The following is a 21823-nucleotide window of genomic DNA, read 5'->3' as shown; positions in this document are numbered from 1 at the left end:
GGCGGGCTGGGGCCAAATCAGATGGGACTCGTCCCAACCCCTCACCTGCAACTGGCCCCGAGGCTTTTTACGAGGTGCAAACCCTTTCGGGTGGTACTGGCAGAGGTGACACCTCGGCCCAGGTCTGGGCTGCTGGGTTTCCAGCTGGCACTGCTGAGCCCTGGGAAAGGTGGGAAAGGGCAAGGGAAGAGGAACTCCTTGGAGCCGTCTCAACCCCGGTGAAAGTGAGAAGCTACATCTCATTCAGGAAAATCCAGGCACCTGGTGTCTTGTTTGCCCAGCCCCTCTGGGTCACCAGTTTGCCTGTGCCATGTGCAAGAACACGTGAGTGTGCACGCAGCCATGGGTGCCACATTTGCATTGTTGGAGGATGACAACACTCACTGGGATCTCCAAGGGACCAGGGGAAAACACAGCTGGTCCCAGCTGGTGCTGGCCCTAGGACCCCCGCCCCCACCTCCCTAATCGCTGGGCTCCATGGGTTGCAGGGTCTCAAGGTTGCACCCCCCACTTCCCTCCCCCACACCCTGGCTCCTTCCACAACAGGGGCAGGTGCCGTCACAGTGGTTTACTAACATTTCTCCCTCTTGGTTAATGAGAACTGGCGTGCATTTAATAAGACCTTATTTATACACTGGCCTACGTGCGCATGAGGAAGGCCCGGCGCAGAGGCCAGCATTCCCGCACCGGAGCTGAGCGTGGCTGCCCGCCAAAGCAGCTGCAACAACAGCCCGGCCCAGGAGGTCTTTCCCGCCTCAGAGCGGCCCTGCTTGGCCCAGCCTCCTCTGAGGATCAGGGGGTCTGTCCTGGCCTGCCTCAAGGTCATTTTTTTCAAAGAACACTACTGATAGCCTGGGTTCGGGAGCAATAAAAGCCAAATCCCATCTTAATGCCTGTAATTTCTTTTTGATTCCTTTATTAGTCAATTTTTTTTTTAAATTGTTCAGCTGCTCTATGCATTTGTCGAGGGGAGAAGCACACTGCCAAGGCACCAGAAAATCAGACCTGGGTGTCCTGCGGCCAGGGCTCCCCCAACCCCAGAGCCCGAGCAGAGGACAGGACAGCCGGGGGCCACTTCCCACCTGGGCTTCTTCCTTACGTCCATCCAGGCTCTGAAGCGTGCTGGCTTTGTAAGAGAACTGGAGGGAGGACGTGTCTATACAGCACTTCCATCTTAGGGGTGATCAGCGCCTTGAAGCCTCAGAAGCATTTGGGGTATTGCCGCTATCATGCTTGGTCTACAGAAGTTGATAAGTCAAACTCCTAGGCTCCACGTCAGTGATTCTCAGCCTTGGCTGGTCTTTGGAATTATCTGGGAAGCTTTAAAACATACTGACGTCCAGGGGCAGGCATTGTGGTATAGCAGGTTAAGCCGCTGTCTGCGAAGCCAGTATTCCATATGGGTGTGGCTCGAGTTCCTGCTGCTCTATTTCCTAGCCAGCTGTCTGCTGATGTGCCCGGGGAGGCAGCGAAAGATGCTGTACCCATCTGGGAGACCCGGATGGAGCTCCTGGCTTCTGGCTTTGGCCTGGTCCGGTCCAGCCCAGCCCAGGCCATTGTGGCCATTGGGGAATGAACCATTGGATGGAAGATCTAATTCTGCCTTTTAAATAAATAAATCTTAAAAAAAAAAAATGACTGAGATCTGGGCTGCACCCTGAGCCAACTGAGTCAGAATGTCTGGGCGTGGGTGCAGGCACTGGTGGTTTCTCAAAGCTCATCTGAGGTTCAAGGTGCAGCCCAAGCCTGGGAGGGGCTGTCCTAGGGGCAGGTGCTGCTGGTCTCCCCAGGCCTCCCTGCTGTGAAGTGGCCTGTTTGCTTGTGTCCGGTCCCTGTGTTGCCTGCGGCTGGGTTGCAGCCGGGGCCTCAGCTCAGTGTCTGGCTTCCGGCAGGTGCTGTGAGCAGCAAGCGAGCACACAGGACCCTCTCCCAGGTCGCTGAGGGCAACTGGTCAGCACTGGGCTCTGCTTTCTGAACCTGAGCACTTGCCAGGGCAGCAAGGTCAGGGCAGAAGGACAGACATTCTGGTCTGACAAGTAAACACTGTCAGCGGCCTGAGCTTAGCGTCCGGTCACGAATGGAAAGTTTCTCCCAGTGCCCTTTTATCCTCTTACGTCCAGGGTTCTGGGTCAGGCCCCCCGCGGGACATTTCCCTACATCAATGGCCAAGGTGCTTCAAGAAGAGAAGTTAGGCCCAATCCTTCTTAGTGACAGGACGATTGCATGTCCCAGGCGCCCTGGTGGCCTGAGACCTGCCCGCAAAGGCCAGGCACACAGACATCGTAGTAGCAGGCACTACTGCCCGGACACGGAGCCTCGGCAGCTCCTTCTCTGGGCCGTGCTAGGGTCAGCTGCTCGGAATAAGGGCTCCTTGTCCTCTTACCCTCCTCTGTCTGCCTCTGAAAACAAACCAAGGAGTGTGTGTGTGTGAACTCGGGCCGGCTCTGTTGGAAACTCTGGGCAGGGCAATAGGCAGCGAGGCTTCTGTTCTCCAGCAGTCAGCGCGGGGAGCGTCCGCGTGTCGGAGTCCCCAGGTCCTGAGCGCTCTCACCTGCTTTGGAGCCCCGTGCCCAGGGGAAGTCACCTTACAGAGGCCTGAAGGGCACACTCTCCTAGCAAGGGTGGGGTCTTCTAGTCTGTTTCATTTTGAAAAGCGCACAGCTTGCTTTGATTTCAGAACAGCACAGTGGGCTTTCTGGGACTTGAGAGAGCCAAGGAGAAAAAACATAAAACACAATTTCCTCGTTTAAGTTCTTAGTGAGTGATGTGCCCCACAACAGCTCCAGAAATTTAAAAGACACCAAAGCAGCACAGTATACCCTTCAAGGCTAGACATACGTGACGTGTCCCCGTGGAAGGATACCAGGTGTGGGCGGTTCTGACCGTGGGACCTCTGGGCACCGCCACCAGGATCCCCTAAGCCAACGGCGCATTCCGGCCGAGCCCAGCTCTCCTCCTGCAGGGTCTCTGGGGCTGGGAATTCGGAACTTGCATCTTTTACCAACTTCCCTGGTAACTTTCATGCACTCTGCAACCTGAGAGCCTCTGCCCCGTACCTCCCTTGTAGAATTCCTCCTCATCGTCCCCTGGCAGCAAAGGAGGGGGGCTGATCAGGTCCTGTGCCGTCTGTCTGGGAATAGGGTGAGCTAGGTCAGGGCTGTCTGTCTACATTGTTGAGATGATGACTTTTTTTTTTTATTCTATTGTGAAACAGCAGCAACATTTGGGGTCAGGATCAGAGTCCAAAGAAGGAGGATAAAAGCCCTCACTTGTGGAAAAATCCCTTTCCTACTACCACACACCATAGTCGTCATTCAGACGAGCGATGGGACAGAATGGTTAAACGTCTTGCCCGCCATCACCTGGCTGGGAAACGGCAGGTGAGCTCCTTTATCGGCCACCCTGCTGGGGGCAGTGGGGAGCACGGGTTCCACCTGGAGCAGACACAAACCTGCCACAACCACACACCTAGCGGTGGACCTGCAGTGACTCCCAGGGCCCCAAGCCACCGTCCCAGACACAGCATGGGCTCAGGAATGCCCCCGAATCACCTTCCGAGGGCCGAGCAGCCAGCCCCACTGCTTACCACGCGGAAGAGCTTGAAGAAGTCCACGTTGGCATAGAGGGTGTCCTCCATCCACTGCAGGGTGCCCTGGGAGAGGGAGCACAGGGCACCACGCACGGTCTGCGCCCCACGTCGCTGGCTGAAGATGAGGAAGCGGTCCAGGAGGGCCTCGCTGCAGGCGATGTCCTTCAGCGCCAGGTCTGGGACTCCATGAGCAAACTGCAGGGAGGAGAAGCGACCCTGAGAACCCCGGCTCCACCCCCGCCCCGAGAGATGCCGCCAGCTAACCCACAGAACCTGGGGTGCGTTCTGAGACGTGGCAGAGGGAATGGAGGCTGCTAATTAGCTGCTTTTAAAACAAGCAGATTGTTCTGGGTGGTCAGGTGGGCCCCGTGTAATCACAGGGTCCTTGAAACCTGTGGAAGAGGGAGACAGAAAAAGCCACGCGATGTGAAAAGGACTTGACCATGGCCGGCCTGGGAGCTGCCAAGTGCCAGAAAGCCGATTTCCCTCCAGACTCCCCACAAGGGATGGCGGCTGTCCTGGCTTTTGGCCTGCTAGACTTCTGGTCTCCGAACCACGAGATCATAAGCAGTACGTTTTTTAGGCACTGTGTTTGTGGTCATTTGCTAGAGCCGACTCAGGAAATCCACACACCGCTCCCAGCCTGCTTCACTTTATCACACGGCCATTTATTTTATTTTATTTTTTAACGTTTATTTTCCCGTCGACTTGAGAGGCACATCTTCCATCTGCTGGTTCACTCCCCACATGTCCAAAACAGCTGGAGCTGGGACCAGCTGAAACCAGGAGTCAGGAACTCCATCCCAGTCTCCCACATGGATGCCATTATCTGCTGCCCCCAGGGTGCATCAGCAGGGAGCTGGGTCCATCTGGCACTCCATTATGGGAGGTGGGAGCCATAGGCGGCCAGCTTATTCTGCTGCACCACAGTGCCTGCCCCAAGAGCTGCTTAAAAATCTGAGGGAGGGGCCGGTGCCACGGCTCACTAGGCTAATCCTCCACCTAGTGGCGCCAGCACACCGGGTTCTAGTCCCGGTCGGGGCGCTGGATTCTGTCCCGGTTGCCCCTCTTCCAGGCCAGCTCTCTGCTGTGGCCAAGGAGTGCAGTGGAGGATGGCCCAAGTGCTTGGGCCCTGCACCCCATGGGAGACCAGGAGAAGCACCTGGCTCCTGGCTTCGGATCAGCGCGGTGCGCCGGCCGCGGAGCGCCAGCCTTGGGGCCATTGGAGGGTGAACCAATGGCAAAAGGAGGACCTTTCTCTCTGTCTCTCTCTCACTGTCCACTCTGCCTGTCAAAAAAAAAAATCTGAGAGAGGCTCTTCGTGCACAATACGAAGCTGCCAGTAAGCCCTTCTTTCTGAAGCCGAGGGGGAGGAGCAGCCAGAAACCACCTGTAGCGATGGCAAATGACCCACCCCTTCTTGCCTTTCTCATCAGACTTAGAGTAGGAATAGTAAAATTTTTACACTCAGTAAAATTTGAATTTCAGATAAACTATGAGTTGTTTTTTAGTACAAGTATGTCCCCCCAGAAGGTCTAAATGGGACCCAACTGAGTTGAAAAATTACTTGTGAGTCTGAAGTTCAGATGTCATGAAGCATCCTTGTTTATCTGGAGATCCCGTGCCCTGCCCGTGCCCTGCCTGTGCCCCACAGCTCCCAGGGAGCGCCCGCCAGTGACGCTGGGCACCATCCCCAGGATGAATTCTGGAGGCTAAGGTGGTAAGAGGGGCCCTCATCCTGCTCAGGGACCCTTGGGCACCGGCGCAGCCACTGGGCTGCTGCAGTGGACAAGACCCTGAGTGCCATCACCAAATTCCCAAGACTCCCCGGGCACTGCAGTCTTCCTGTGGCTTCCGATCGCATGGCTGTCTGGGCTGGACAGCCACGCAGGCCCAGGCTCTACCACCCTGGCGTGGGAACTGTTCAACTGTACCAGGCAGGCTGGTCCTAAGCAAATTGCTGGCTGCTGGGGCTTGGTGTGCATCCTGCAAGCTCACGGGCTGGGGCTGGCTGCGGGCTCCAACATGACCTCCGTCTTTTGTCTACATCTCACTTCTTAGCCCCAACCAGATCTCCACCCTCACCTCTAATCCTAGCAGCTGAAAGAGCTTGGTGGGGGGGGGGGGGGTGTGAGGGACTCCAAGCGCCTCATGCTCCAGGGGAGGGGCTGGGGGACTGGAGAAAATCGGTCCCTGTCTCAGCCTCTCACGCTGCTATGTGTCCATTCAGCACCCGATCACCGCCCTCCCCACATGCCAGGATGAGGGTGGTGGCACCAAGGCAGAGTCCCATCCACCACAGAGCTCACCAGCTGGCTAGAAATGCAGGCACCCAAACAGCCTGACCAGTGCCCGGTGGGCACTGAGGCCAGAGTGTTTAGCAGAGTGAGTAGACAAGGAGCACTGACTGAACACTTGCTGGGGGCCAGGCACTGCTCTGTGTGTTTTGCGTACATGACTTATTTTAGTCCAAGGGACATTGTCGCTCCCCCTCTTCGTGGAGGAACGACACAGGACCCTGCGCTGTTCTTTCGTCTGCTCGGCCCTCCCCGGGTTTGCTGCTGGTTTTTCCCGGGTTGGCTACTATCCCTTCCACCTCCGTGGAAGGGCAGTTCCCCCTGGCCACATTCCCCACTTCCGCAGGGGAGCGGCACACCGCCGGCCGGCTCTTCTCGGGGGCTGCACGGGGGCTGCACAGGTGTTCCCCATAGATGTTCCTGGTGCATGCCATCTCTCTCCTCCTTTATAGTCCTCCTCCGCCAATCCTAACTCGGCTGCCCACACGCCGAGTACGCTGCTCTCCTCCAATCAGTAGCAAGTCCTACAGTTTATTGGTTGAACTGGAGGCAGCTGTGCGGAAGCTGTTTACTTCTCTCCCAGCGCCATATTGTGGGAGAGCAGATGCATAGAATAAGTCTTAATTCCAGTAACTCAGTCTAGTCCGGTTTGCTCCCCACAGGACATGATAGGTGCTTGTATGATTTCCATTTCACAAGTGGGGAAACAGGCACAGAGCGGTTAATGAACCTGCCCGAGGTCACACAGCTAAGTGTGTGGTCTTGCTGGAGTTCGAAGCCTGAGCTTAACCACTACCTGTGAGCTCTCTGGCAGGTAGGGAAGAGGGGCAGGGCAAAGAAAAGAGGGTTTACAGGCCTTGCGCCACGTCCAGGCGTTTCCAGGGCTGGTGTGAGGCGGGGACAAGCCAAAGAGCTGTACCACTGGCCTCGGCTGATGGTTCCCTAGGAGAGAGGGGGCGGGACTCCCCTGGGGGAGCTGTGCTGAGGCACCAGCAGAAAGGACCATGGTATGGAGCCCCGAGGTCAGGCACACACGTGCCAGGTTTAACAAGGATGCTGGATGGCACAGCTGTGCGTTTCCTGGCTGGACAGCGCAGAGAGAGCATGCTTCCCAGGGAACCAGCGCCATCAGGATCAGAGCCCTGGCGGACGGCTGACGAGGAGTCAGAGGGCAACACGCAGAGGCAGGGTGCTGGGCAGAAGCCGGCTGTGAGAGAAGCACTTGTCACCTCAGCAGGAACTAGGAAGAAATTTCCCCCGCATTCCTGCCCTTATCTCCAGCGCCCTTTTATTACCGACTGGAAGTCACTGCCGGGACCTATGTTTTATGAGCCGAAGAGAAAGCCAAGGGGAAAATGAGTGATCAGTGCCGCCGCCGACACCTCCCCTCCAATCCCCTCGGGGTGGGTGGACGGGGAGCTGGGCAGGGCCTTGCCGGGAACTGTTCCCCCCCCCCCCCCGCACCGTGCCCCTGGCGGGGCCCCTCGTCCAGTTTCGGTGAAACCTCAGAGTCTGAGAAGCCAGGAGAGCAGGCACAGGCTCCTTCGCTGCAGTGCAGGGAACCACTGTGCAAAGTCCCCACGTGAGTCCTCCTCCCGCCTCCGCTGGGCTCAGATGGCACCCGGGGCTGGCCTGTATCTCAGGACTGACACAGGCCCTCAATTCTGTCCATGTGTGGGTCTCCCCTGGAGTGTGGAGGAGGAGCAGAGGCCAGGAGGAGAGTGGGAAGGGTATCTGTGGGCCCCTGCCCAGCTTGCTTTCTCCCTGTGTTCCGCACACTCAGAGTCCGACAGCCAGGATGCTGGGCCCGGACCCAGGAGCCCCAAACAGTGGAGGCTGCCAACCCCAGGCCAGTCAGGATCACCTGGAGGGCTTGTTAACACACAGAGCCGACGCTTGGGATGCCTGCATTCCCCACCAGGAGTGCCTGGGTTCAAGCCCTGGTTCCGCTCTCCATTCCAGCTTCCTGCTAGTGCACACCCTGAGAGACAACAGGTGATGATTCAAGTGCTTGGGTCTCTGCCACTCTCAGGGGAGACCCCAGGATTATTGAGTTCCCAGCTCCTGGCTTTGGCCTGGCCCAGCCCTGGCTGTTGGGGCATCTGGAGAGTGAACCAGGGGATGGAGAGATCCCTATCGCTGTGTCTTCAGTAAAAATAATTAATTAATTAAAAACCCAGAGCTTTGGACCCAGCTGGTCTGGGGTTGGGCCTGAGAATGCACATTTCTGGAGAGCTCCCGGCTGCTGCCGACACTGCTGGCCCTGGATTCTGAGAACCTCTGAGCTGGGTCGGCAGTGAGGCGACCTGGATTCTTGGCTGACTCGTGATTTCTAGCTCTATCGCTGGGCACAGAATAACGCCATCACCAGCTGCCTCAGTTTCCCCAACTCTTCGACCCATCTCGGGACTACTGTGAGGAATAAAACAGCTAGCAGATGCGTAAGTCAGGCATTCATGGTGACAATGCTCTGTATGGATACAGATGATTTACATGGACAAATGAATATCGGGGTGGGGGGCAGAGGTCAGAAATGTACCAGGGACACGGGAGAAGGCGTCTGCCGGGCGCCAGGAAGGAAGCAGAGGCCAGCTCCCCTGCTGCTGCTCCAAGATCCTGTAACCTGGGAGGCGCCCTCAGCCCCCACTGACAACTTGTCAGGCCAGGACCCTCCCCCAGCCGTAGGCCTGGCTGCCTTCTCCTGTCAGGCCTGCCCTGCCCCACCTCCTCTGCAAGGCCCAAAGCCCACAGTGTCCCACCCGCTCCTGACATCTGGGGCACACACAGTGGAGTCCCTGCTTGGGGGATCGTAGCCTGCTGCCCCTCTGTCGGCTGGAATGGAAGCCCCTGGAACCAGAGGCTGTGCCTGTCTTGTTCATGCTGCCTTGCAGAACCCACAGCAGCCCTTACATATTTGGTTAATGAAGGGCTGGCCTCGATGTCCTCAAATGTACAGAGGAGGCAGAGCCACACGATCCCCCGGGGTCCTTCCAGCCGTGAAAATCACGGGGGTTTCCGGTGTTGCCAGGATCTATGCTGCTTGGGTCCTCTGAGTGGACACGCACTGTCTCAATGATCCCCTGGTATTTTTTCTGAACATGGGCATGGGTCATGGATTCCAAATATGAAAGCAAGAAGGAAAAACCCGCCAAGACCTCTGGTATGTTCCCGGGTGCGGTGCTCACCCCTGCCCTCCAGGGACCACCCACTGTTGCTGCTGTCCCCTCCTACCTGCTCTGGGCGGACTTGGGAATTGACCAGAAGGTGGACCACCGAGTCAGACAGGCCAATGTTTCTCTTGAGAAATAGCACCAGGATCTCTTCGTCTTTCAGGATCTCCCGAACTCGTATTCCTCTTCCTGTGCATCAAGGAGAGAAAGGGCAGGGTGCTGAAGGGGACGTGGGTCACACAAATGGGAGGAGCGCTGGAGTCGACTGGAGCATTTCTAACTTGACCTGTGCTGTCTGGGGGGCCCTGGGGCAGGTCCATTGCAAGTACTGCAACCCACAGTGAGAGCATTTACTGCAGAAACAGCTGGGCACGCTTGAACAGGAAGGCATGGACAATGGGACAGTTGGCCTGAGCAAGGGGCTATCTCAGAATGCCTTGTGGGGTTGGCCTCAGACAGTGGCTTTTAGCAGGGTCAGGGTGGAGGGGCCGGAGCAGGGCAATTGTGTCCCCATGAGAATACTTGGCAATACCTGGGGAGGCATTTTCGTTGTTCTCATTGGGGAGGTGCTGGGGGCTTGAGGCCAGGGATGCTGCTAAACATCCCACCAGGCTCGGGACAGCCCTCCCACCACAAACAAAGAATGGTCTGCCCCAACGTCAATGGTGCCCTGGGGACCGCACCCCTCTCTGTGTCTGCACCTCCCATACTGGCCTTCCAGAGCAGTGTGGGGGTGACACAGCAGCAGGGATGTGACACACTTAGCCCCCTGCCGAAGAGGGAGCTTGCTCTTGCTGATTGCACTGGGGGAGAGTCACATCAGCCCTTGCCTCCTCTGCCAGCCTCCAGGGCCCCTGCTGTGCTTCCCGAGGTGCTGGCCAGAGTGTTGCAGGCCTAGATCTCTGCGAAGCCGTTTCGATGCAAAGCGGAAGCTCTGGGTTGTGTGAAAATGCCTGTCTACTTCCCGAGTCCTCCCTGGCTAACTCACTCTTGTCATCACATGTCCCTGTGTGTCCTGGCCACTACTGCCCGGCATCCAGCCCTCTCCCATACTGTGTTTGCCCCTTGCCAGGCAGCCAACAAGCCTGCCCCAGGGCCTGACAGCCTTGCTCCCCATCTGTGGACTGTGACCGCTCCAGTGCAGAGCCCGGCCGGCTCAGTGTGGCTCCTCTCCTCTGGATGGGACCTGAGGCCCCCCTACAGGCCTGCCTGAGTGTCCGGCACACAAAGGCCTCTTGGCATGGTGCGTGCCAGGGAGATGGGGCCAGTGGGGTAGCCCAGCATCACTCCCCCTTGCACGGAGCAAGTCCAGAGGCTTGGAGGGAAGCTGGGCAGGGGCCGCAAGCAAGGCCAAGGGCTCTGGGAGGGCTGGGCTGCTCTGTGCTCGCGCCTTCCCACAAGTCCTGTCACCCTCCGCACCTGGCTCTTCTGCCTTTCCTCCTGCCTGGTTGTTCTTCACCAATGACGCCCTGGTGGCTGGCCATATGTGTCATCTTTCCAGCAACACTGTCCAGTGCACGTGAGTGCACACACACACAGACACAGACAAGCACACCACACGGGCACATACACACAAGCATGCACACACACACACATACACACACAGACAAGCACACCACACATGCACATACACACAAGCATGCACACACACACATACACACACAGACAAGCACACCACACGGGCACACTCATACACACAAGCACACACACACAAACAAGCACACCACACATGTACACAGGCACATACACAAAGCATGCACACACACATACACACAGACAAGCACACCACACAGGCACACTCACACACACAAGCACACACACAAACAAGCACACCACACAGGCACACATGCACACCCATAAGCATGCACACACACAGACAAGCACACCACACATGCATACACACAAGCATGCACACTCACACACATAAGCACACACACACAAGCACACTACACAGGCACACATGCACATATGCACACATGCACACCCATAAGCATGTACACACACATACACACACAGACAAGCACACCACACAGGCACATACACACAAGCATGCACACACACATACACACAGACAAGCACACCACACATGCACATACACACAAGCATGTACACGCACATACACACAAGCATGTACACACTCATACACACACAAGCACACCACACAGGCACATACACACAAGCATGCACACTCACACACATAAGCACACACACACAAGCACACTACACATGCACACATGCACATATGCACACATGCACATACACAAAGCCTGCACACACACATACACACACAGACAAGCACACCACACAGGCACATACCCACAAGCATGCACACACACACACATAAGCACACACACTCTAGACCTCCTGAGGGCCAGGGCCTCTGGATCTGACTTTTGTCACCCCTTTCTCCATGCCCGGCAATGCTGGGCGCACTCTGCCAGCCAGCCCCAGAGCCTGACACCATCAGGGCCTGGATGAAAGCCTGCTGACTGACAGGCCGCTCTCAGTAAACACCGGTTGTCTTCACCTGAGAGGCAGGACCCCATGGGACCGTGTGTCTCGCCACCATTCTTGAACTCCCTCACCCGGCCTCTCCTCCGCACGTCTTGCTGGGGAGAAGGGGCAGAAGGAGGGGCCATGGGGGAGTTGCTGTGCACACAGCATGTAGGGTGCCTGGGCCCGAGCCCCCTGGGGGCGGGGGCTGGGGGTGGTAGAGGCAGGTGCGTGCCGGTTCAGCACACACGCAGCAGGAGGGCTCAGGGCTGCCCTGGCGGGTCAGCGCTGGGGGCCCGAGTGTGAGAGGCGGCCGATACCAGACAGACAGAAGCTTCACCACAGCTCCTGAGGGAGAAATGTGAACTGGCGGCCCGAGGAAAGAAAAATAAATTTAGTTTAAAATGCGGTTCTTCTTGTTCTCTTCCCTGGGAAGATTAGGGGCGGGGGTGGGGGTGGAGGGATGGTTGAGGGTGTTTAAAGCTGAGAACCCATGGAGCTTGCTGGGGGCAGGACGGTGGGGGGGGGGGGCTGCTCTTTGGCCATTAATCCCCTGCTGAGAATGTCGCACTACAGGTTTGCTCTGAAATGCAACAGCTGCCTGGGTCACCGCTGCATACTTTCCCAGGTGAGGGGACCCGCGGGCCCCAGCACACCCAGGCTGGCCACCCTCCAGAGCGCGCAGGGCGCCGACCACCCTCCACAGTGTGCAGGGCGCTAGAGCCTGCGTTCCCTGGCGACTCCTGCACTGAAATAGCCCCAGCCCGGAATTCCTGCAGAAACCATGTCCCTTAGGTGGGCGTGGACTCCTGTCCTCTCTCGTGGCCACCAAGGCCAGGGTCTCTGTCCCCAGCCCTAGGGGAGCCTGGGGTGGTCTCCCTGAGCCTTTCTCCCAGGCCTGCTCTCCTTTCTGAAATGCTCCCGTTGGCCTGAGACCTGTAGAAGCAGCCACCTGAGCACAAGCACCTCACAGAGTCCATGGAAAAACAGAATTGAAAGATAAGCTTATTTTGGAGTAAACGTTTTTTGAAATCCATGCATGGTTTTTTTCATGATACACATTTTCCACGAACATTCTGAAGCCCTCACTTACTGCCAGTTCAGAAGCAGGCCTGATTTGGGGTTAGGCAGTAGTAATCTTGGTTCTCATATACTCATTATAAAAACCACACAGAAACTGTGGTTTGGAATCACTCCCCTGATACCTCCCCGAGCCAAACTCAACTTGCCGCTCAGACAGTGGCCTAGGAATGTCTGCCGCCTCCCTGACCCCACTGGACTTGGAGGCATCTCCGAATCTGTCTTGGGGAAAACACTTTCTGGTTGGTGTACACACACACACACACACACACACACGTTCTCTATGAAAATGCTAAGGCCCTTCCAACAGGAGCTAACTGAAATAAACTCTTCCATCCAGAGCAGTAAAGAACGGAGTGCTTGCCATCCGGCTTGCGGAACAGAACACAATAAGTATGTGCTCCGCTGTGTTGGAAATGCTGTGGCTGTCATGAAGAGGCAGCACCAAGCTGAGCCGACCCTGCCCTTTCCCACTGTGCTGGATTCAGCATTTCCCTGCAGGCTGCCCCTGCTTCCTCCCTGCCCCACATGGTCGGTGCCTGTCCGTGCATCTCTGTCCATGTCTGCCCGGTGCCTTCAGAAGGCAGTGGCTCTCTCACTGGCTCGCTCGGCTCCTCTCACCTCTGCATTCCCAGAGGCCAGCCCAGCGCCTGGCTCACAGGTCTGCAAGGCCCCAGGGCTGACAGATGCCACTCTCCCACCTTGCCTCTGGGAATCCAGAGCAGCTGTAGCCCGTTCCCTTGGTAGACCCCTTCCTCATACCTGTTGTCCTGAATGCTCAGCCTTAGGCACCTCCGCCCCTGCCCCAAACCTAGGAGCGTGTGTCTCCGTGCAGCTCCAAAATGCAGTGCTTGCAATCTCTGAGCCCCACTCCCGGACAGTCTTCCCGCACGGGCAGCCCTCTCTCCAATGCACCCTCCACCTGTGAGACTGCAGCAGCCCCTGGATCCCTGCCAGTCCTTTCCCTCTCAGGGAAGGGGTTCCAGCTGCCACATCCAGTGGCTCCAGCCACTGCAGAGGTGCCCGCAACAGACACGACATGCATGCCACACCCATTAACATTTTAAAAAGACACTTGGCGGGCGTGGTGCTGTGGCATAGCTGCTGTCTGCAGTGTCGGCATCCCATGTGGGCGCTGGTTCAAATCCTGGCTGTTCCACTTCCGATCCAGTTCTCTGCTATGGCCTGGGAAAGCAGTGGAAGATGGCCCAGGTCCTTGAGCCCCTGCACCCGTGTGGGAGACCTGGAGGAAGCTCCTGGCTTTGGATCAGCACAGCTCTGGCCATTGCGGCCATATGGGGAATGAGCCAGAAGATGGAAGACCTCTCTCTCTGCCTCTACCTCTGCCTCTCCGTAACTCTGCCTTTCAAATAAATAAATAAATAAATCATAAAAAAAGACATGTGGGGAGCCGGCATTGTGGCACAGCAAGTAAAGCCACCACCTGTGATGCCAGCATCCTATGTGGGCACTCATTCGTGTCCCAACTGCTCCACTTCCGACCCAGCTCCCTGCTGATGGCCTGAGAAAAGCAGCAGAAGATGCCAAGTGTTTGTGCCCTGCACCCATGTGGGAGACCTGGATGAAGCTCCTGGCTCCTGGCTTCGGCCTGGCCCAGCCCTGGCCGTTGCTGCTGCCTGGGGAGTGAAACAGCGGGTGGAACACCTTTCTCTGTCTCTCCTGTTCTCTCTGTAACTCTGACTTCCAAAATAAGTAAACACATCTTAAAACATGTTGGCGTTGCTGTCACTGATTTTTGTTGTTTCTTGTTTCTCCCGAGGTAGAGACGCATGAGAGTGGGGGCCCCTCGTCCTCCCTCCTCGCTGTGCCTCACCCGATATGGCTCTCCTCCCTACGTGGGCGCCCAGGTCCTGTCACTGTCCTGTGCAACCTCAGTGACTGTGTGGTGGCCCAGGCCTGGCCTCCCCTTCCCTTCTCCCCCTCCTCCTCACGTACCCTCCCCTCCGCTGCACCACGGCCTCATCTTACCCATCCTGCTGCCTTCAGACCCCAGAATGTGCATATTTCACTTTCTGCCTCTGGCTTTGCCATCCCCCCTGCCCCAGGCCCTGGCACTGCTGCTGGCTTCTGAGCCATCCTTATGCACCCTGGATCCAGAGCTTTGTGTCCAACCACTGCCTGCCACTCGCTCACCTCCTTGACCTCCTCTGGTGCCTCCCCACAGGCCCCCCCGAGTCACTTCCAGTCCCCATCTGCTCTGCCTCCAGGCCTGGACGCTGACCATGACCGAAAGAAATCACAAGGTTGTGCCTCCAACATCCCGCTCAGCGCGTGGGCTCCGAGCCCCCAGGCTCCTTAGCGGCTCTCAGCGTTGCTTCCGCATGGTCAGCTCTCTCCTGAGGACTCTGAAAGCTATGCCACACCTTTACCTTCCCCTGCAAATCCATTTCCCCTGCTTCCAGCCTTGACCTGACCTTGTACTTCCTGGAGTGCTGCCTCGCTGCCTTCTCCGTCCTGTCCTGGACTCACCTGGGCTGCGCCCTTTTCTCCCCACCTCCAACTCTGGAGACCGGCGGGGAGGAAGCCGCGTTCCTCCCTGCCTGCTCTGGCATCTTTACCACCAACATCTTCAGCCTCTCGATGGCTCAGACAAGCGAGAGGCCAGGGATGCTCGGGAACAGCGAGGCCCGGCTCACCTGCAGTTCTCTCCGGGTGAGTCCTCAGAGTTTCCAGGAGTTGGAAAAAGGTGCGGAGCTCTGTCCAAACACGGCCAAGTTGCTGGCTCTCCGGTGCGTCCCTGAGGAGGTCTTGAAAATCTCGATACACCCTTGCCAAGCTGAAAGAGGGACAAAGCCTCATCTATAATGAAACAGCTGTCATTTTCATATTAATGATAGCACCTCATGGCATGTTTTAAGATACTGTCTACTGGGGCTGGCGCTATGGCTCAGTGGGTTAACGCCCTAGCCTGAAGCGCCGGCATCCCACATGGGCACCCGTTCTAGTCCCGGCTGCTCCTCTACCGATCCAGCTCTCTGCTATGGCCTGGGAAAGCAGTAAAAGATGTACCAAGCCCTTGGGCCCCTGCATCCATGTGGGAGACCTATAGGAAGCTCCTGGCTCCTGGCTTCAGATTGGCGCAGCTCCGGCTGTTGCGGCCATCTGGGGAGTGAACCAGTGGATGGAAGATCTTTCTCTCTGTCTCTACCTCTCTCTGTAACTGTGTCTTTCAAATAAATAAAATAAATCTTTAAAAAAAAAAAAAAAGACACAATGGCCGGCGCCGCGGCTCACTAGGCTAATCCTCCGCCTTGCGGCGCCGGCACACCAGGTTCTAGTCCCGGTCGGGGCACCAGATTCTGTCCCGGTTGCCCCTCTTCCAGGCCAGCTCTCTGCTGTGGCCCGGGAAGGCAGTGGAGGATGGCCCAAGTACTTGGGCCCTGTACCCCATGGGAGACCAGGAAAAGCACCTGGCTCCTGCCATCGGATCAGTGCGGTGCGCCAGCTGCAGCATGCCAGCCGTGGCGGCCATTGAAGGGTGAGCCAACGGCAAAAGGAAGACCTTTCTCTCTGTCTCTCTCTCTCACTATCCACTCTATCAAAAAAAAAAAAAAAAAAAAGACACTGTCTACTTGACCTAGCTTCTGCATTATGCGCCCTCATTCTACTGCCGAGGGAAAAAGAGAAAGAAGTATTTTCCCCTTCCTTACATACAGGAGAACAGACAAGGGTGGTGAATGATTTGCTCAGTCTTCCAGTGTGGGTGGTGCTGGGTCACATCTCAGCCCCATGCTCTTGTCCAGAAAAGCCTTAAACAGGCTGATTTCGGTGGATATTATTGGAGGTTCTTCCCTGTCTGGCTGAGATCTGCTGCATTTGTCAGAATAGGCCCTGACAGCCGTGCTTCCTCCCCAAGCTCCTCCTTGTGTGCACACCACGTCCATGCGCGCACACAGGCATTCCTGCCAGAGCTGATTGGTTAGGGAGAAAAGAGCAACGCCATCCAGATTTGTTCCCGGGAATTTGAAATATGCAGGAATGCTCTTCTAATTGCTCAGGATGAATTGCTGTACACTGGGCAGCAGCCTGGGTGTTGAGGAGCAAGGGTGAGGCCAATGGTGAGAGAGGTGGAGGCTGGGTCTTGCAGACAGGAGAGAGCTGAGGGAGCTGGTCCTCCTGGGGCCTGCCTTGCTGCCCTTGGCATTATGAGAAAATCCAGTATCCAAGTTGTGTGCTTCCTTCTGAGCCTTGCAAGCAAAACAACCTTAAATAGACAATATTTCATCGCTGATGTGGTGTGAAACCCAGCTCTCCTCATTCAAATGCCTGGCTGGAGTCTGGAGCCCCTTCCCCAATTCCCTCCCTTTGATCTCCCCCAACAACATCTATAAATTCCACCAGGGCCTCCCCTGAGCTGTCTCTAAGGTGGCCCCGACTCCTCCTTGCAACCCCATAGGTTCTGTCTGGATGGGTAAGCATTTCTTTTCAGGAACCCAAAAGTTTAGAATAAACTAGAGCTGCATGAAAGCATTTGGAGCAACGTGGGCCCATCCAAAACGTCGCCTCCCGACTTTGCCCCATTTTCCTATCACGGAGGAAGGTTTATCCTAGGAGATTTCTGAGCAACAGGTACACACTGCAGGCTTGCAGACCATGCCATTGCTGTCGCAAGCACTCAGCTCTGCCACTCTGGGGCAAAAGCAGCCTTAGCCTGGGAGCAGGAGGCTGCCTACCAAGTGCTCTTCAAAATCTAAATGCAGTGCTGTCCTGGAGGTTTATACAGAGCTCCTCTAGAAACAACAACCAAGCAAATATCTCAGCTTCCACCTGGCCCTGTGTTTGTCCAAATCAGGTAAAGCCTGTTCCCTGGCAAGGCCTTGGGGGTGACCTGCAGGTGGGGGCTGTCAAAGATGAACAGTGGGTGAAGGACAGCCCTGTCCCTGTCCTGGGCCTCTGTCCAGTGCTGGGAGAGGGAATCCCCAGGATAGACTTCTTCCTGGGGGATTTGACTTGAAGTGTGACCCCAAGCCGGAGAGAGGCTATTAATCCGGGGCCCACAAGGTTGCTGAAATCAAACGCACGATGCAATGCTGTGTGGGTGTCCGTTTCTCTCAGGAGAGGACCCTAATTCCCAACAGTTTCCTGGGGTGGTCTTCAGCCCCTCAGTTAGGAGCCCCCACTCTCCAGCCACAGGCCCACACTTGCCGCTCGAGAGCACTGATGGCCATTCCAGCAGAGGAGCTGGGTTGGTCTTTGTCTCCCACGAGGTGCGCTTCCCCTGTGGGCCTGATTTCATTCACCCTCACGGCGCTCCCTGCCTGCTGTCCTCTTAGTCCTAGATGGCCACGAAGGCCTTTAAAGGAACAGAGACCTGTTGGGTTCACAGGGGTAAGGGTGTCTTCCTCAAACAGTGACTCCACCCAAGTAACAGACGATCTAGAAGCGGGGGTGGGGGGGCACATCTCAGCAGGGTCTGCCATCAGGTCACATCTTGGGGGTAGAATAGAGAAATTATGTCCGTGTGGCCACTTTCAAGCGTTTTCCTCAAGGGCCCTGCCTGTTGATAGAATCTTCCTGGGAGGAAACCTGCTTCGCTCCTAAGAGCTCAGAGGCTCAGCAGGCCTCAAAACCACTCTTGGAGTGCTCCGTGTTCTGCAAGTGTGTGCACCTGCGGACACTCAGGCGCAGGATGAGGACAAAGGGGCAGGCAGCTCTCCCGCATGGTGGGCACCTCAACACTTACATGGAGTTGTTGTAGTTGGACACGGTTCCAGGAGATTCTCCCGGGGTGGGGCTCTGAAAACAAGGATTGTTCACATTGCAGAAAATCCCCTGGAGCCACGGCAACAGTCCTGCCGAGGGCATCGCTTTATTGGGAAAATGGCCTTTAAAACAGGAAGTGAAGACAGGCAGGAGTTAGTCATGAGAGCAAGCAGCACATTGGGGGTGGGGGGGCGGGGCAAGGTAAAAAGGCAAGAGTTTGATGGACAGGTGGCTGATCGAGAACTTGGGGCTGGAAACTCATGAGAAGAGGGCAAAGGCCACGAACAAGGGGAGGGCAGCTTTGCATTGCCCTGGAGGTCTCCATCAGTTCTCCCAGGGGCAGAGACCCAGAAACCAGAGGGCCCTAGTAGCAGAGAGGCTCTCACAAGGTTCATCCCCTGCCCCAGGGCCCCTAGGGGTCCAAGGAAGAATATTTTATGAAGTGTGATCATTCTGTATGGCTCCTGCTCACTGCTCTCCAGCACTGCGTAGGACACAGCCCCTAAGTCAGCCTCTGAAATATTTTAAAGAACTCATCCATTGTCTATTCTCTTTCAAATGGGTGAGGGGTTAGGAACAGGAAAAAACCAACCCAAACAAACAAAAATAATTGTACAATCCTCCAGTAAGCACATGAGAGTGTTTGCTGAGACTTAAAACTTGCGCAATGCTGATGCCTCTCTGTTGTGCACACTGCAGGCATGAGATGGTGATAAGCAGATGTAATCCTCACCCCCTGCCCCACCCCGCCCCGAGCTTTCTGAACAGAAGGACAGGGCTAGTGTGGCCTCCTGCTCGCCCAGGCTGCCCGCTGTGCTTACATTCGTGTTGGCTGTAGAGAGGGTTGGCGTTCCTTAACCAGATCAAGACCAGAAATAAGGATAAAGGCCACACAAGTTCCACCACAAAGCGAATCTGGAAGAAAAAAAAATATCAAGAGAGAAAGCCCAATGGTGTTAAGAGCTTACTGGCAACATGGCCAGGGCAGACACACTTCATCCCGGCCCTGTGCACGGTGAGACTTGGATTGTAGTGTATTGACCTAAAACACTACCTTCTCCTCTGCCTCCTTGGCCTCTCCCCTACTGGATGGCACCAACCAGATTCCGTGTCCATCGGGGTTCTCCTCAGCCTCTGCTTGGGCAAGAGTCTTAGCACAGACTTCCATACAGAATGATCCAGAACTCGGGCTTCAGTGCTTTCCAGATGTCACCGTGCACACGGATGTCTAACCCAGTAGGGCCCCACCACATCTTGCATTTCTTTTTTTAAATGAATTTATTTGAAAGGAACAGACTGTTAAATATAAGAGTGGGAATAAGAGAGGGAGGAGATGTACAATTTAGGACATGCTCAATCGAACTTGCCCCAAATGGTGAAGTTAGAAATTGCCAGGGGATTCCAATATAATCCCATCAAGGTGGCATGTACCAATGCCATCTCACTAGTCCAAGTGATTAATTTCAGTTCAGAATTGATCACACTGATAGGTCTAAGAGTCAAAGGGATCACACAAACAAGACTAGTGTCTGCTAATACTAACTGATAGAATAAAAAAGGGAGAGAACAATCCAACATGGGAAGTGGGATACACAGCAGACTCATAGAATGGCAGATGTCCTAAACAGCACTCTGGCCTCAGAATCAGCCCTTTAGGCATTCGGATCTGGCTGAAGAGCCCATGAGAGTATTTTAGGCATGGAAAGCCAAGACACTCTGGCAAGAAAAAAAAAAAAAGACCAAAATGAAAGATCTCTGTGAGTGAGATTCCAGTGGAAAGAACGGGCCATCAAAGAAGGAGGTACTTTTCTCTGAAGGGAGGAGAGAACTTTCACTTTGACCAAGACCTTGTCTAAATAACATCGAAGTCAGCAAACTCAAGAGGCTTCCATAGCCTTGGAAACTCATGACTAGAGCCTAGGGAGAATTCTGACGCCACAAACAAGAGTGTCAATTTGTTAAGTCAACAACAGGAGTCACTATGTACTTACTCCTCACGTGGGATCTCTGTCCTTAATGTGTTGTCCAATGTGAATTAATGCTATAACTAGTACTCAAACAATATTTTACACTTCATGTTCTGTGTGGGTGCAAACTGATGAAATCTTTACTTAATACATACTAAATTGATCTTCTGTATACAAAGATAATTGAAAATGAATCTTGATGTGAATTGAATGGGAGATGGAGCGGGAGATGGGAGGGGTGCGGGTGGGAGGAAAGTTATGGGGGGAAAAGCCATTGTAATCCATAAACTGTACTTCGGAAATTTATATTTACTAAATAAAAGTTTTAAAAAAAGGAACAGAGACAGGAGAGACACAGAGAAAAACAGAGAGGGAAAAAGAGAGAGAGAGAGAGATCTCCTATCCTCTGGTTCACTCCCCAGATGCCCACTACAGCATGAGCTTGGCTGGACAAAGCCAGGAGCCAGGAGCTCAATCTGGGTCTCCCCATGTGGGTGGCAGGAACCCAAGCGCTCCAGCCATCCCCTGCTGTTCCCCAAGGAGTGCATTACTGGGAAGCTGGAATTAGAAAGAGAGCAGGGACTCAAACCCAGGAGCTCCAATGTGGGATGCAGACATTGCAAGCCGTGTCTTAACAGCTGTCCCAAATGCCTGCCCCGCTCTTGTATTTCTAACAAGCTCCTAGTTAGAGCTGATGATGCAGGTGGTAAAGATCTTGTTGCAGCCTCTTTAGTCCGCAGATGAGGAAAGCGACCCAGAGAAGGCAGGAGCACCAGTGTCACACAGGCAGGGAGAGCATCAGAAACGGGCCAGCCTACTGCCTGCGGCACCAGTTCTCTTTCTGCCCCTTTGCATGACCTCCTTCCAGTGCACGGCGGACCTTGCACATGTGGTGTTTGAGTGGATGAATGAGCGAATGACTGTGGAATACTGTGACCCTTAGCCAAGTCACCAGAAATCAGGGTTTAGCAACCCCCTTCCTTCAACAATGTCAGTTGCCTAAAGAAACAAAGCTGGGCAGAGTTCCATGGTTTTTACCCCGGAAGAGGCTGCTGCTCCCGACGCACGGCTGAAAGTTGGGATTGGAGCTTGGGTTCAGTTCAGAACTGAAGCACTGTAGCCTGCGCTCAGCAGCGCTGCGCGTGAGGTGGGGCTGGCGGTATGGATTATGGAGCGGGGAGGATAGGAGGGAAGGGGAGAGGGGATTGTGAAAACGGGAGCATAACGGCTTCTCTAGCCAGCCTCTACTCCAGACACCTCAGGAAGGAAACTCCCAAGATCTAAAGAGAACTTCAGCAGCTGGCCAGGAATGGAACCTGTATATAGACATCAGCTGTTGCATGCTCCGTCCTTTAATGCTTTGTGGTTTTCCTTTCAAAGACACATACATAAGCTCCCAGTGAAATGGCAGGCATCCTAGTAAGTGCTCAGTCCACGTTTGCTCCTTTCCTGGTAGTAAGGCACATCGTGCTTTGTAGAAAGGGTCTGTTGGCAACCACATGG

At 55.3% G+C, this 21823-nt stretch overlaps 1 protein-coding gene across 2 annotated transcripts in view; it reads right to left on the bottom strand.

The window, feature by feature from the left end:
• Nucleotides 1-21823, bottom strand: part of ABCA4 (ATP binding cassette subfamily A member 4) — a 138845-nt gene that overhangs the window by 110117 nt on the left and 6905 nt on the right. For both annotated transcript variants that reach the window (XM_051857469.2, XM_070078016.1), the window contains exons 2-6: nucleotides 19175-19268; nucleotides 18334-18475; nucleotides 15287-15426; nucleotides 9118-9245; nucleotides 3587-3784 (exon numbers count right to left, since the gene is read on the bottom strand). In XM_051857469.2, coding sequence (XP_051713429.2) covers nucleotides 3587-3784; nucleotides 9118-9245; nucleotides 15287-15426; nucleotides 18334-18475; nucleotides 19175-19268 — 702 coding nt within the window. The remainder of the gene's footprint in view (nucleotides 1-3586; nucleotides 3785-9117; nucleotides 9246-15286; nucleotides 15427-18333; nucleotides 18476-19174; nucleotides 19269-21823) is intronic.

This window comes from Oryctolagus cuniculus, chromosome 7, assembly GCF_964237555.1.
Source record: "Oryctolagus cuniculus chromosome 7, mOryCun1.1, whole genome shotgun sequence".
Lineage (NCBI taxonomy): Eukaryota > Metazoa > Chordata > Mammalia > Lagomorpha > Leporidae > Oryctolagus > Oryctolagus cuniculus.
Note: the sequence above shows the minus strand (reverse complement) of the source record. Positions and strands in the feature narration are given on the sequence as shown.